At 41.8% G+C, this 16,376-nt stretch overlaps 1 protein-coding gene across 1 annotated transcript in view; it reads right to left on the bottom strand.

Annotated features, from left to right (window-relative positions):
- Positions 1-16,376, bottom strand: part of LOC127866933 (mini-chromosome maintenance complex-binding protein-like) — a 55,642-nt gene that overhangs the window by 12,819 nt on the left and 26,447 nt on the right. The window contains exons 9-10 of the mRNA XM_052407798.1: positions 15,117-15,240; positions 7,799-7,916 (exon numbers count right to left, since the gene is read on the bottom strand). Coding sequence (XP_052263758.1) covers positions 7,799-7,916; positions 15,117-15,240 — 242 coding nt within the window. The remainder of the gene's footprint in view (positions 1-7,798; positions 7,917-15,116; positions 15,241-16,376) is intronic.

The following is a 16,376-nucleotide window of genomic DNA, read 5'->3' as shown; positions in this document are numbered from 1 at the left end:
AGTGACCTAGTTTTTGACCCCAGATGAACCAAATACAATCCCAACCCAGATTTCATCAAGATAAACATTCTGACCAAATTTCATAAAGATTGGATGAAAACAGTGACCTCTACTGTCTACACAAACAAATTGTTGACGGCCGCACACACGCACACACACACACACACAACGGACGCCGGACATCACACGGTCACATATGCTCACCATGTTACTTCGTGACAGGTGAGCTAAAAAACACATCTTTGTTACTAGATTCAGGTTTTAAAGGCTTCATTTACAACAATAAAGTTCTGGTGAGCAGCAAACAGTATAAAAACCCGAACAGACTGGGGTTACTCGCTGGCTATTCTGGTTTTATGCTGGATCACTTGTTGCATAAAGCCCTTTTCACTTCGCTTCTGAGCCGGAAAGGGTTATACCTGAGTGATGAGGTTTGATATGAGATGATGAAGCAGCTGGGAGTATGTAGGGGTACTGGGGCAGGTTATACCTGAGTGACAAGGTTTGATATGAGATGATGAAGCAGCTGGGAGTATGTAGGGGTACTGGGGCAGGTTATACCTGAGTGACGAGGTTTGATATGAGATGATGAAGAAGCTGGGAGTATGTAGGGGTACTGGGGCAGGTTATACCTGAGTGACGAGGTTAGATATGAGATGATGAAGAAGCTGTGAGTATGTAGGGGTACTGGGGCAGGTTATACCTGAGTGATGAGGTTAGATATGAGATGATGAAGCAGCTGGGAGTATGTAGGGGTACTGGGGCAGGTTATACCTGAGTGACGAGGTTTGATATGAGATGATGAAGCAGCTGGGTGTATGTAGGGTTACTGGCGCAGGTAATACCTGAGTGACTCGGTTTGATATGAGATGATGAAGCGGCTGGGAGTATGTAGGGGTACTGGGGCAGGTTATACCTGAGTGAAGAGGTTTGATATGAGATGATGAAGCAGCTGGGAGTATGTAGGGGTACTGGGGCAGGTTATACCCAAGTGACGAGGTTTGATATGAGATGATGAAGAAGCTGGGAGTATGTAGGGGTACAAGGGCAGGTTATACCTGAGTGACAAGGTTAGATATGAGATGATAAAGAAGCTGGGAGTATGTAGGGGTACAAGGGCAGGTTATACCTGAGTGAGGAGGTTAGATATGAGATGATGAAGAAGCTGGGAGTATGTAGGGGTACAAAGGCAGGTTATACCTGAGTGACGAGGTTAGATATGAGATGATGAAGAAGCTGGGAGTATGTAGGGGTACAAGGGCAGGTTATACCTGAGTGACATGGTTAGATATGAGATGATGAAGAAGCTGGGAGTATGTGGGGGTACAAGGGCAGGTTATACTTGAGTGACGAGGTTAGATATGAGATGATGAAGAAGCTGGGAGTATGTAGGGGTACAAGGGCAGGTTATACCTGAGTGACGAGGTTCGATATGAGATGATGAAGCAGCTGCGAGTATGTAGGGGTACAAGGGCAGGTTATACAATAGTGACGGATTTGATATGAGATGATGAAGAAGCAGGGAGTATGTAGGGGTACTGGGGCAGGTTATACCTGAGTGACGAGGTTAGATATGAGATGATGAAGAAGCTGGGAGTATGTAGGGGTACAAGGGCAGGTTATACCTGAGTGACGAGGTTTGATATGAGATGATGAAGAAGCTGGGAGTATGTAGGGGTACTGGGGCAGGTTATACCTGAGTGACGAGGTTAGATATGAGATGATGAAGCAGCTGGGAATATGTAGGGGTACAAGGGCAGGTTATAGCTGAGTGACGAGGTTAGATATGAGATGATGAAGAAGCTGGGAGTATGTAGGGGTACTGGGGAAGGTTATACCTGAGTGACGAGGTTTGATATGAGATGATGAAGCAGCTGGGAGTATGTAGGGGTACTGGGGCAGGTTATACCTGAGTGACGAGGTTTGATATGAGATGATGAAGCAGCTGGGAGTATGTAGGGGTACAAGGGCAGGTTATACCTGAGTGAAGAGGTTTGATATGAGATGATGAAGCAGCTGGGAGTATGTAGGGGTACAAGGGCAGGTTATACTCGAGTGACGAGGTTTGATATGAGATGATGAAGCAGCTGGGAGTATGTAGGGGTACAGGGGCAGGTTATACCTGAGTGATGAGGTAATATATGAGATGATGAAGAAGCTGGGAGTATGTAGGGGTACAGGGGCAGGTTATACCTGAGTGACGAGGTTAGATATGAGATGATGAAGAAGCTGGGAGCATGTAGGGGTACTGGGGCAGGTTATACCTGAGTGACGAGGTTAGATATGAGATGATGAAGAAGCTGGGAGAATGTAGGGGTACTGGTGCATGTTATACCTGAGTGACGAGGTAAGATATGAGATGATGAAGAAGCTGGGAGTATGTAGGGGTACTGGGGCAGGTTATACCTGAGTGACGAGGTTAGATATGAGATGATGAAGCAGCTGGGAGTATGTAGGGGTACTGGGGCAGGTTATACCTGAGTGACGAGGTATAATATGAGATGATGGAGAAGCTGGGAGTATGTAGGGGTACAAGGGCAGGTTATACCTGAGTGACGAGGTTAGATATGAGATGATGAAGAAGCTGGGAGTATGTAGGCATACTGGGGCAGGTTATACCTGAGTGACTTGGTTAGATATGAGATGATGAAGCAGCTGGGAGTATGTAGGGGTACAAGGGCAGGTTATACCTGAGTGACGAGGTTAGATATGAGATGATGAAGAAGCTGGGAGTATGTAGGGGTACTGGGGCAGGTTATACCTGAGTGAGGAGGTAAGATATGAGATGATGAAGAAGCTGGGAGTATGTAGGGGTACTGGGGCAGGTTATACCTGAGTGACGAGGTTTGATATGAGATGACGAAGAAGCTGGGAGTATGTAGGGGTACTGGGGCAGGTTATACCTGAGTGACGAGGTTAGATATGAGATGATGAAGAAGCTGGGAGTATGTAGGGGTACTGGGGCAGGTTATACCTGAGTGAGGAGGTAAGATATGAGATGATGAAGAAGCTGGGAGTATGTAGGGGTACAAGGGCAGGTTATACCTGAGTGACGAGGTTAGATATGAGATGATGAAGAAGCTGGGAGTATGTAGGGGTACAAGGGCAGGTTATACCTGAGTGACAAGGTTAGATATGAGATGATGAAGAAGCTGGGAGTATGTAGGGGTACTGGGGCATGTTATACCTGAGTTACGATGTTTGATATGAGATGATGAAGAAGCTGCGAGTATGTAGGGGTACTGGGGCAGGTTATACCTGAGTGATGAGGTTTGATATGAGATGATGAAGCAGCTGGGAGTATGTAGGGGTACTGGGGCAGGTTATACTTGAGTGACAAGGTTAGATATGAGATGATGAAGAAGCTGGGAGTATGTAGGGGTACTGGGGCAGGTTATACTTGAGTGACGAGGTTAGATATGAGATGATGAAGAGGCTGGGAGTATGTATGGGTACTGGGGCAAGTTATACCTGAGTGACGAGGTTTGATATGAGATGATGAAGCAGCTGGGAGTATGTAGGGGTACTGGGGCAGGTTATACTTGAGTGACAAGGTTAGATATGAGATGATGAAGCAGCTGGGAGTATGTAGGGGTACTGGGGCAGGTAATACCTGAGTGACGAGGTTAGATATGAGATGATGAAGCAGCTGGGAGTATGTAGGGGTACTGGGGCAGGTTATACTTGAGTGACGAGGTTTGATATGAGATGATGAAGCAGCTGGGAGTATGTAGGGGTACTGGGGCAGGTTATACTTGAGTGACGAGGTTTGATATGAGATGATGAAGCAGCTGGGAGTATGAAGGGGTACTGGGGCAGGTTATACTTGAATGACGAGGTTAGATATGAGATGATGAAGCAGCTGGGAGTATGTAGGGGTACTGGGGCAGGTTATACCTGAGTGACAAGGTAAGATATGAGATGATGAAGCAGCTGGGAGTATGTAGGGGTACTGGGGCAGGTTATACCTGAGTGACGAGGTTAGATATGAGATGACGAAGCAGCTGGGAGTATGTAGGGGTACTGGGGCAGGTTATACCTGAGTGACAAGTTAGATATGAGATGATGAAGCAGCTGGGAGTATGTAGGGGTACTGGGGCTGGTTATACTTGAGTGACGAGGTTTGATATGAGATGATGAAGCAGCTGGGAGTATGTAGGGGTACTGCGTCAGGTAATACTTGAGTGACGATGTTTGATATGAGATGATGAAGCAGCTGGGAGTACGTAGGGGTACTGGGGCAGGTTATACCTGAGTGACAAGGTTAGATATGAGATGATGAAGCAGCTGGGAGTATGTAGGGGTACTGGGGCAGGTTATACCTGAGTGACGAGGTAAGATATGAGATGATGAAGAAGCTGGGAGTATGTAGGGGTACTGGCGCAGGTTATACTTGAGTGACGAGGTTAGATATGAGATGATGAATAAGCTGGGAGTATGTAGGGGTACTGGGGCAGGTTATACCTGAGTGACGAGGTTAGATATGAGATGATGAAGAAGCTGGGAGTATGTAGGGGTACAAGGGCAGGTTATACCTGAGTGACGAGGTTAGATATGAGATGATGAAGAAGCTGGGTGTATGTAGGTGTACTGGCGCAGGTAATACCTGAGTGAGGAGGTTAGATATGAGATGATGAAGAAGCTGAGAGTATGTAGGGGTACTGGGGCAGGTTATACCTGAGTGAGGAGGTTAGATATGAGATGATGAAGCAGCTGGGAGTATGTAGGGGTACAAGGGCAGGTTATACCTGAGTGACGAGGTTAGATATGAGATGATGAAGAAGCTGCGAGTATGTAGGGGTACTGGGGCAGGTTATACCTGAGTGACTAGATTAGATATGAGATGATGGAACAGCTGGGAGAATGTAGGGGTACTGGGGCAGGTTATACCTGAGTGACGAGGTATGATATGAGATGATGGAGCAGCTGGGAGTATGTAGGGGTACAAGGGCAGGTTATACCTGAGTGACGAGGTTAGATATGATATGATGAAGAAGCTGGGAGTATGTAGACGTACTGGGGAAGGTTATACCTGAGTGACTTGGTTTGATATGAGATGATGAAGCAGCTGGGAGTATGTAGGGGTACAAGGGCAGGTTATACCTGAGTGACGAGGTTAGATATGAGATGATGAAGAAGCTGGGAGTATGTAGGGGTACTGGGGCAGGTTATACCTGAGTGAGGAGGTAAGATATGAGATGATGAAGAAGCTGGGAGTATGTAGGGGTACTGGGGCAGGTTATACCTGAGGTACGATGTTTGATATGAGATGATGAAGCAGCTGGGAGTATGTAGGGGTACTGGGGCAGGTTATACCCGAGTGACGAGGTTAGATATGAGATGATGAAGCAGATGGGAGTATGTAGGGGTACTGGGGCAGGTTATACTTGAGTGACAAGGTTAGATATGAGATGATGAAGCAGCTGGGAGTATGTAGGGGTACTGGGGCAGGTTATACCTGAGTGACGAGGTTTGATATGAGATGATGAAGCAGCTGGGAGTATGTAGGGGTACTGGGGCAGGTTATACCTGAGTGACGAGGTTAGATATGAGATGATGAAGCAGCTGGGAGTATGTAGGGGTACTGGGGCAGGTTATACCTGAGTGACGAGGTTAGATATGAGATGATGAAGCAGCTGGGAGTATGTAGGGGTACAAGGGCAGGTTATACCTGAGTGACGAGGTTTGATATGAGATGATGAAGCAGCTGGGAGTATGTAGGGGTACTGGGGCAGGTTATACCTGAGTGACGAGGTTTAATATGAGATGATGAAGCAGCTGGGAGTATGTAGGGGTACTGGGGCAGGTTATACTTGAGTGACGAGGTTTGATATGAGATGATGAAGCAGCTGGGAGTATGTAGGGGTACTGGGGCAGGTTATACTTGAGTGACGAGGTTAGATATGAGATGATGAAGCAGCTGGGAGTATGTATGGGTACTGGGGCAAGTTATACCTGAGCGACGAGGTTTGATATGAGATGATGAAGCAGCTGGGAGTATGTAGGGGTACTGGGGCAGGTTATACTTGAGTGACAGGGTTAGATATGAGATGATGAAGAAGCTGGGAGTATGTAGGGGTACTGGGGCAGGTTATACTTGAGTGACGAGGTTAGATATGAGATGATGAAGAAGCTGGGAGTATGTATGGGTACTGGGGCAAGTTATACCTGAGTGACGAGGTTTGATATGAGATGATGAAGCAGCTGGGAGTATGTAGGGGTACTGGGGCAGGTTATACTTGAGTGACAAGGTTAGATATGAGATGATGAAGCAGCTGGGAGTATGTAGGGGTACTGGGGCAGGTAATACCTGAGTGACGAGGTTAGATATGAGATGATGAAGCAGCTGGGAGTATGTAGGGGTACTGGGGCAGGTTATACTTGAGTGACGAGGTTTGATATGAGATGATGAAGCAGCTGGGAGTATGTAGGGGTACTGGGGCAGGTTATACTTGAGTGACGAGGTTTGATATGAGATGATGAAGCAGCTGGGAGTATGTAGGGGTACTGGGGCAGGTTATACCTGAGTGACAAGGTAAGATATGAGATGATGAAGCAGCTGGGAGTATGTAGGGGTACTGGGGCAGGTTATACCTGAGTGACGAGGTTAGATATGAGATGACGAAGCAGCTGGGAGTATGTAGGGGTACTGGGGCAGGTTATACCTGAGTGACAAGTTAGATATGAGATGATGAAGCAGCTGGGAGTATGTAGGGGTACTGGGGCTGGTTATACTTGAGTGACGAGGTTTGATATGAGATGATGAAGCAGCTGGGAGTATGTAGGGGTACTGCGTCAGGTTATACTTGAGTGACGATGTTTGATATGAGATGATGAAGCAGCTGGGAGTATGTAGGGGTACTGGGGCAGGTTATACCTGAGTGACAAGGTTTGATATGAGATGATGAAGCAGCTGGGAGTATGTAGGGGTACAAGGGCAGGTTATACTTGAGTGACGAGGTTAGATAAGAGATGATGAAGCAGCTGGGAGTATGTAGGGGTACTGGGGCAGGTTATACCTGAGTGACGAGGTTAGATATGAGATGATGAAGCAGCTGGGAGTATGTAGGGGTACAAGGGCAGGTTATACTTGAGTGACGAGGTTAGATAAGAGATGATGAAGCAGCTGGGAGTATGTAGGGGTACTGGGGAAGGTTATACCTGAGTGACGAGGTTTGATATGAGATGATGAAGCAGCTGGGAGAATGTAGGGGTACTGGGGCAGGTTATACCGGAGTGACGAGGTTAGATAAGAGATGATGAAGCAGCTGGGAGTATGTAGGGGTACAAGGGCAGGTTATACCTGAGTGACGAGGTTAGATATGAGATGATCAAGCAGCTGGGAGTATGTAGGGGTACAAGGGCAGGTTATACCTGAGTGACGAGGTTAGATATGAGATGATGAAGAAGCTGTGAGTATGTAGGGGTACTGGGGCAGGTTATACCTGAGTGACGAGGTTAAATATGAGATGATGAAGAAGCTGGGAGTATGTAGGGGTACTGGGGCAGGTTACCTGAGTGACGAGGTTAGATATGAGATGATGAAGCAGCTGGGAATATGTAGGGGTACTGGGGCAGGTTATACCTGAGTGACGAGGTAAGATATTAGATGATGAAGCAGCTGGGAGTATGTAGGGGTACTGGGGCAGGTTATACTTGAGTGACGAGGTTAGATATGAGATGATGAAGCAGCTGGGAGTATGTCGGGGTACTGGGGCAGGTTATACCTGAGTGACGAGGTTAGATATGAGATGATGAAGCAGCTGGGAGTATGTAGGGGTACTGGGGCAGGTTATACCTGAGTGACGAGGTTAGATATGAGATGATGAAGAAGCTGGGAGTATGTAGGGGTACTGGGGCAGTTGCTCAGGTTGAGGCCAAACTTGCCCAGGGGCATGACGTCTGCTCGCCCATATCTGAAAAAAAGATAATATTCCAATTGATTATGCAAAATGAATTCACATTTTAATGCAAGGTCTGCATCTAAGTATCCTAGGCAAAACATTTAAGCACAATGCTCCACAAGATATTGAGTGAAAACCATTTTTTTATTTTTAGTAACCATAAACTTCGCCCAACTCGTCCTAAGTGCAATCCAATCCTAAGTCTACTTGAAGGCTACTTTAATAACAAAATGGATCCACAAAACCTACATCCAACTGTAAGTTATTGAACAGAAACTCTTTCTATTTTTAGTAACAGCAACCTTGACCTCACTGGTCCCAAATGCAATCCCTCTCTAGATTTGCCTGTAACATACTTACACAAACAATTTCAGCACAATATTTCTATGATTAAAGAGGTCATTTACCTAAAACCCATTTATATGAGCCGTGCTCTGTGAAAAGGGTGTTTAATGCATATGCATAAAGTGTCATCCCAGATAAGCATGTGCAGTCGCCACAGGCTAATCAGGGACAACACTTTCGGCTGTTATGACTTTTTTTCGTTTAAAGAAAGCTTCTTCTTAGCAAAAAATTCAGTTTGGGCTAATCTGGAGCAACACTTTATGCACATGCATTAAACCCCTTTTTCACAGAACACGGCTAATATATTTTTAACATCATTGATCTTGATCTTGACTTGCCCCATCTACAATCTGCATGTCAGAAAGATTGTTGGATGCACACATTTAACTCAATTTCCAACCTTTAAAATTTGTTGGATGCCCATGTAACCTGAATTTGTTAGATACACAAGTTGTTGGACCCACGCATGGTAAATTGCAGGACAAAGTTAGAAACCTTGGTCAGTGAACTAAAACAATCATCCTAAACACATTTGCGAAGTTTCATTTGAATATTTGAGCTCGTAAATTCCATAACTCAGAGCAATATTTGCTTACTCGGATATTTCGACTATATCACATAGTCTTCATCAGCGATGTGCTGGTCAGTTGAGTGAGTCACGTGACGTAAGATGGTCACGTGACACGAGGAGAGAATTGTACACAGGCGGAAGTTCCAGCCCCTCGTCCTGGTTAAGCGATGGTCCTCGTTGTTTGATGTTAATGGCCTCTTTGACCCGCCGTTTTATGTGCGAGTCCTCAGATGCTAGTATTTTGGTGTTGTTTGGATCAATCTTATGTCCTGTGTGGGAGCAATGTTCATATATGGCCGATTTGGATCTGGCTACATGTTCTTTCAGTCTTATGTCCAATGATCTTCCTGTTTCACCTATGTAATCGTTTTTGCATTGTTCACACTGTATGTAATAAACCACCCCACACTTTTTTCATTTGTCTGTCTTATCTTTAACGTGAGTTAATTGTTGTCTGATAGTTATATGGTCGATGGTACATGTTGACACCATATTTCTTGAATGTTCTGTGCAGAGCTTCTGACGTGCCCTGGATGTATGGCATACCTATATTAATCTTTTGGTTTTTGTTGGAGGATTTATCAGATGGTGTTTTGTCTTTCTTCTTGGGGATCGTAAACATCCACTCTGGATAACCGTTGGCCCTTAGTGCAGTTTTGCAGTGTTCAATTTCTGACTTTTGGTCATGTTGTTCACTGACTATTTTCTCTGCTCTGTGGAATAATGACCTAACTACCGACCGTTTGTGGTCTAAGTGGTGGTTGGAATTGAAGATTAGGTACTGGTCGGTGTGTATTGGTTTTCGATAAACAGTAACCTTGGTGGAACCGTCGTCGTTCACGTGAACACAAGTGTCCAAAAAGGGTATCTTACCATCTTCCTCTTGTTCTGATGTAAACTTGATATGTTCATCTATGGAGTTTAAGTGTGAGGAGAACGACTCGATATCATACTCATGAAGCTTGGTCATTGTGTCATCCACGTACCTGAACCATCCTACGTCACGTGACTCGCTCAACTGACCAGCACATCGCTGATGAAGACTATGTGATATAGTCGAAATATCCGATTAAGCAAATATTGCTCCGAGTTTTGGAATTTATTGACATAAATGATGAATCTAGAGCAGGAGAACAACCTTCATAGTTGTATTCATTTGAATACTTCAAGTAGAAACAGTGATATTGAGAAATTACTCATTGAAAATTGCATTGTAGGCTTATGGATTTGGTCAGTGAACTCACTCAATGACCCCGAATACATGTGTACAGTTTCAACTAGAGCTTTGTCAAAGACGTGACATTTACCACCACATGCTGCATTGACACAGAATATTTTGAATGCTGTCTTCACAAAACAATAGAAGCTAATTTATGGCGATTTTTAAGAATTATTATGCCATTATCATTTACAGCCATTTTGACCTTTGAACTCTTGAATTCTTTCGCATGACATGCCGTCCAATTACTGTGAACAAAAGTTATGTAAAGAGTCATTTTAAAATCTCACAATGAATGACAATAGTTATTGCCCAGACAAGCTCATATATGGCAATTTTTGACTTTTGAACTCCAAATGTGACCTTAACCTTGGAGATATCGATGTAATTCTTTCGCATGACACACCGTCCAATGATTGTGAACAAATGTACAGAGTAATTTTAAAATCTCACAATGAATGATATAGTTATTACAGCTGTGACGATTGGGTTCGATGCATCAAAAAACCGGTTCAACGCCGCAAATTCGATTTCTATACCAATACGGCCAATTTCGATTCGATTCACTGCAATCCCAATTGATCCCCATTTTAAACCTTACTTTCTAAATCTGTCGTCTAAACGTTCTTGTCATTTGTAATACATCTTGTGATTGGTCAATAGCCAATATGGCATCCAATGAATGACTGAATAACATGCTGAGCATTACATCAGCCGGTAAAATGGCTCCTTCAACCACGCTGAAAGACGCACCGTCAAAATTAAAATCAAAAGTATGGGAACATTTCGCGAAGGTTCTGATGCAAAGACAACTTGCAAAACGTGTTTTGTTGACGTAAGTTACCCTAGATCTTGAAGCACTACAAATTTGAGGCAACATTTAAAGAGAAAACACTCTGTTGATATTTCAGATGTGAAATCTTCATCACCCACGACAAGCTCTTTAAACACGTTAGCAAAAAAATTATACTCATGTGATGATTTGATCTCATTTTTTTCCTAAATACATATGGTTTGTTTACGAAACTGAGTGCATTCTGTTAAGAAGTCAACTGGAAGTTGCTTATATACTTACATGTTTTGTGTTTTTGTTTCTTCTGTTAAACACATGAGATACATTGTGCATTATATGTTATTTATGAATAACGCAACATGAAGTTTTGTTCAATAAATTTGTTACTTATAAAACAATGTTGCGTTTTTAAATTTTATTTAATAAAAGCTGCGCCATGAGCGCATGATACGCCCGTCGTTCGCCAATGAAGTAGTAAGGTAATAAATAACCCTTTGAATCATTTTTTTACTTCAGTTTATTTGTATTTGAATACATGGTTTATTTTATAAGTACATGAGCATGGAAATCACGAAATTTTGACGAACAAAGTCCCATAACTCTGGAACGACAATTCAGAATTCCGTCAAAAACGAAAGGGGATCAGGGTTTATCAATATTAAGATTGTGTTGAAATTTGAAAAAAATCCATCGAAGGATATTTGAGCTACAGTAGGACATTCAATGAAATCACGAAATTTTGACGAACAAAGTCCCATAACTCTGGAACGACAATTCAGAATTCCGTCAAAAACGAAAGGGGATCAGGGTTTATCAATATTAAGATTGTGTTAAAATTTGAAGAAAATCTGTCAAAGGATATTTGACGTAGCGTACGACATTAACAGACGGACGGACGGACGGACGGACGGACGGACGGACGGACGGAGAGACGGACGCGGGGTATACCATAATACGTCCCGTCATAGACGGGCGTATAAAAAATCCATCGGGGGATATTTGAGCTACGGTAGGATACATGAACAACAATAACATTTAAGGTCACAGTGACCTTGACCTTAGAATGAATGACCTTGAAATGACCAGTGGTCATCTAAGTGTGCTTGCAAACCTTCATGTCAAGTTTGAAGACTCTATGTCCAAGCATACCAAAGTTATAACAATTTTAACATTTTAACATTTAAGGTCACAGTGACCTTGTGTGACCTTGACCTTAGAATGAATGACCTTGAAATGACCAGTGGTCATCTAAGTGTGCTTGCAAACCTTCATGTCAAGTTTGAAGACTCTATGTCCAAGCATACCAAAGTTATAACAATTTTAACATTTTAACATTTAAGGTCACAGTGACCTTGACCTTCAAATGAATGACATTGAAATGACCAGTGGTCATCTTCTAGTACTGGCCAATCTTTATTTCAAGTTTGAAGACTCTAGGTACAAGCATACCAAAGTTATAACATGAAATAAGAACTTTAACATTTTTACATTCAAGGTCACAGTGACCTTGACCTTCAAATGAATGACCTTGAAATGTCCAGGGGTTACTTACTAGTTCTGGCCAACCTTCATGTCAAGTTTCAAGACTCTAGGTCCAAGCATACCAAAGTTATAACAACTTTAACATTTTTATATAGCTACAGTAGGACATTCAATGAAATAACGAAATTTTGACGAACAAAGTCCCATAACTCTGGAACGACAATTCAGAATTCCGTCAAAAACGAAAGGGGATCAGGGTTTATCAATATTAAGATTGTGTTGAAATTTGAAAAAAATCCATCGAAGGATATTTGACGTAGCGTACGACATTAACAGACATACGGACGGACAGACGGACGGACGGACAGACGGACGCGGGGTATACCATAATACGTCCCGTCATAGACGGGCGTATAAAAAATTAAACACTTCAAATGTACAACATAATAAGTTAATAACAAATACCAAACATGTTAATTCATGCCCTGGACAAATCAAACATTAAATAGTTTGCAAAATAAGCAGCAAGTAGTTTAATTTGAATCGATCAGAAAATAATCAAATCGGACCATTTGGTATTGAAATTGAATCAAATCGAATGATGGGTGAAGCATTACAGCTCTAATAATTATGGCTTGGACAAGATCATTTATGGCCATTTTTGACCTTTGAACTCAAAGTGTGACCTTGACCTTGGAGATATCGACGTAATTCTTTCGCATAACACACCGTCCAATGATGGTGAACAAATGCGCCAAATGATTTAAAAATCTCACAATGAACGACATAGTTATGGCCCGGACAAGCTCATTTTTGGCCATTTATGACCTTTGAGCTCAAAGTGGGACCTTGACCATGGAGATATTGACGTTATTTTTTTGCATGACACACTGTCCAATGATGGTGAACAAATGTGCCAAATGATTTTAAAATCTGACAATGACCGACATAGTTATGGCCCAGACAAGCTCATTTATGGCCATTTTTTACCTTTGAACTCAAAGTGTGACCTTGGAGATATCTACATAATTCTTTCACATGACACACCATCCAATGATGGCTAACAAATGTGCCAAATGATTTTAAAGTGTCACAGTAAATGACAAAGTCATGGCCCCGACAAGCTCATTTATGGGCAACTCCAAGTGTGACCTTGACCTTGGAGATATCGACGTAATTCTTTCGCATGACACACCGTCCCATGATGGTGAACGAATGTACCAAGTCATTTTAAAATCTAACAATAAATGACATTGTTATGGTCCGGACAAACTTTCAGTTTTAAAAAGTGACCCCGTGACCTAATTTTTGATCCGGCATGACCCATATTCAAACTTGACCTAGACATCATCTATATACAACTTCTGACCAAGTTTGGTGAAGATCGGATTAAATTTTCGGAACCGACAGACCAACGGACAAAGTTACTCCTTTACAGCATTGGTAATGGGGGTATAATTGAATACCCTTACTAGAAACAATGATATCAGTGCCCCAGATAAGCTGTGTATTTGCGTTTTTCACCCTATTTAAATGTTTAAAAACGCAAAGAAATACAATATTATGCGTATTGAAAACGCAACTTATTTGACTTTTACGCAAATGCATACAGTACAATAGCTCCAATCGAATGCTTTGCTCATTTTCAGTATTTTTTCTTTGGAATTATTATCGTAACGCGGCGACGCTTTCATTTAGCAAGCGCCTGGATGACAGAACAGGAAAACAGTCAAAGTTATTCAAACGCTTTGCGGTCTAGATTTCATCGTTAAATAAAGTGTCTGACCAAATTATTTACGACGACATACATCATTTTCAATCGAACTGAATCCGTTGTTCATTGTGCATGTATTTGTAAAGCGTCTGTACTTTCAGTTTCTATTACGATGCCTAATAATAATGTCCAAGAGTGGTCAAAAGACGTGCGCGATTGTTGCGCCAAAATATCAGTCTATCGCAAACTGTTTCGAACCAAGATAGCAAGAGCCAATAAATCATTTGTGTTATCGATTTTTTTAAAGTTTAAAGTTTATATCATGGTCAGTTTCAATGGTTAAAGATATTATGAAACATCTGTTTATTAAAGTTAATTATGATAGTTTACAGTTTTACTGAATCAATACAAGTGTGCAGCTTAAATAGAAGTAAAGCAGAAATAATTTTACGGTTTGTATTTTTATAATTCGATTCACCCTATTTCAAGAATGAAATCACCCTATTTTTCAAAATCAATGGGTGAAAACCCTATTTTCAAAATAATTATCTGGGGCACTGGATATAGAGATGTAGCTAGTTTACCGAAAGCATAACGCTGGCATTTGGGTGAGTAGTGTAACTTTTTGTTAAATATTTAAGCTAAAAATGTATTGATGGTGTTTTTAAGCAACATTTCTCTAAGTTGAAACCAACAGTTGATATTTGTTTCCAGTGCGATACACAAAATTTAAAGTGTGAAAGAGCAAATGAAAATATGTATTAGTCATTTTATAATGCTATCAGACTGAATGAAACTAGCTTTCTGTCATTTTTATGATACAAAGTAGTTTTTTTTTACTTTTTACATTTGAAGACAATTATCTAGCATTGTGAGTAATGTAATTATTTATCCCACCTATGTTATTCTACACTTCACTACCTAGCATAAAATATGCTTGTTTCTTGGAGAACTGGGTTAAATGCGTGCACGTATAAAGTTATCCAAGATTAGCCTGTGTTATATGTAGATAATCTGGGATGACACTTTACGTACATGCATTAAGCCCAGTTTTCCAAAACCAAGGCTCAAATCAAACCAGTTCTTACACGCTGGCCACTAGGTTACACAGCAGGTACTCGGCAGCCAGTCGGTCTCCTAGCAACGACAGCTCCAGAATGGACAGCAACTCTTCCCGGAGCGTGGTTACCTCTCTTTGAATATTCTCTAGAACTGCAAGGTGAAAACATTCTGTTTACCTCTCTTTAAATATTCTCTAGAACTGCATGGTGAAAACATTATGTTATCTTCTTTTGACTATTGTTTAGAACTGCAAGGCTGAAATTTTGTGTTACCTCCCTTTGACTATTTTCTAAATCTGCAAAAGAGGAAATATTTCATGCAAGGGACTCCGAAAATTTCATAATAATTGCAACAGAGGCATATTGATAACATTTTCTCTTTTGTAGGAAGCAAACGCCTTTGAGCTCCTGTACAGGTAAGATATTGAGCAACATTAAAGCCTTTAAACTAGAGATGGCAAGCAAATACTGGATTATTAAAATAAAAGCCAAATATTTCAATTTTAATTGAATATTAAACCCTTTTAGAAAAAAAAAATAGTTTAACAGAATGTGGAACATACACAAAGCCACTTATATGCTTTCCCAAATGATTGCTATAACATCTAAATCTCAACTACATTTCACATTTAAGGCCTTACTTTTTATTGGAAAAGGTGGCTTAAATACGCAGTAAAATTAGATTGAGAGGATATATACAGTACGCAACAGTTAAATACGGACAAACCTGAACTGATACTTTATTATCATACTGTAACAGTTTCTTAAGTAAAACAGCCATATTACATCTGCATAGTCCACACTATGCATACCAAATTGTGTTGTCGTGTGTAAAGCAACTTTTATATCTTAGTAAATATTTCATATTTCTATGTGCTAAAAAGCTGTTATTTGGCAATCAATGCACCCAGGCTCTCCATGATTACTTCCCACATGATGTGATTTTGTCAAGTGTCAAGAATGACATGAATTAAGGGGATCCCCACCGCGGGAGTGTTCTTGAGATCTCTCTTAAAGACACCAAGTACTGGTTCTAGTCCCAGGAAATGGACTCGAGAGTGTTTCAAATAAGTCTTAGGCTTTCCATGCTATCTAGCTAAAATTAATAGGTTTAAACTAACATATAACTAACTAATATGGCTAGACTGTAAATCAAACCCCTAATGCAGCAAGGCTCTTAATCAAACCCCTAATGTGTCCAGGCTCTTAATCAAACCCCGAATGTGGTCAGGCTGTTAATCAAACCCCTATTGTGCCCAGGCTCTTAATCAAACCCCTAATGTGCCC

The sequence above is a fragment of the Dreissena polymorpha genome, chromosome 2 (assembly GCF_020536995.1).
Source record: "Dreissena polymorpha isolate Duluth1 chromosome 2, UMN_Dpol_1.0, whole genome shotgun sequence".
Classification (NCBI taxonomy): domain Eukaryota; kingdom Metazoa; phylum Mollusca; class Bivalvia; order Myida; family Dreissenidae; genus Dreissena; species Dreissena polymorpha.
The sequence above is the reverse complement of the archived record's forward strand: the minus strand, read 5'-3'. Positions and strand labels throughout refer to the sequence as shown.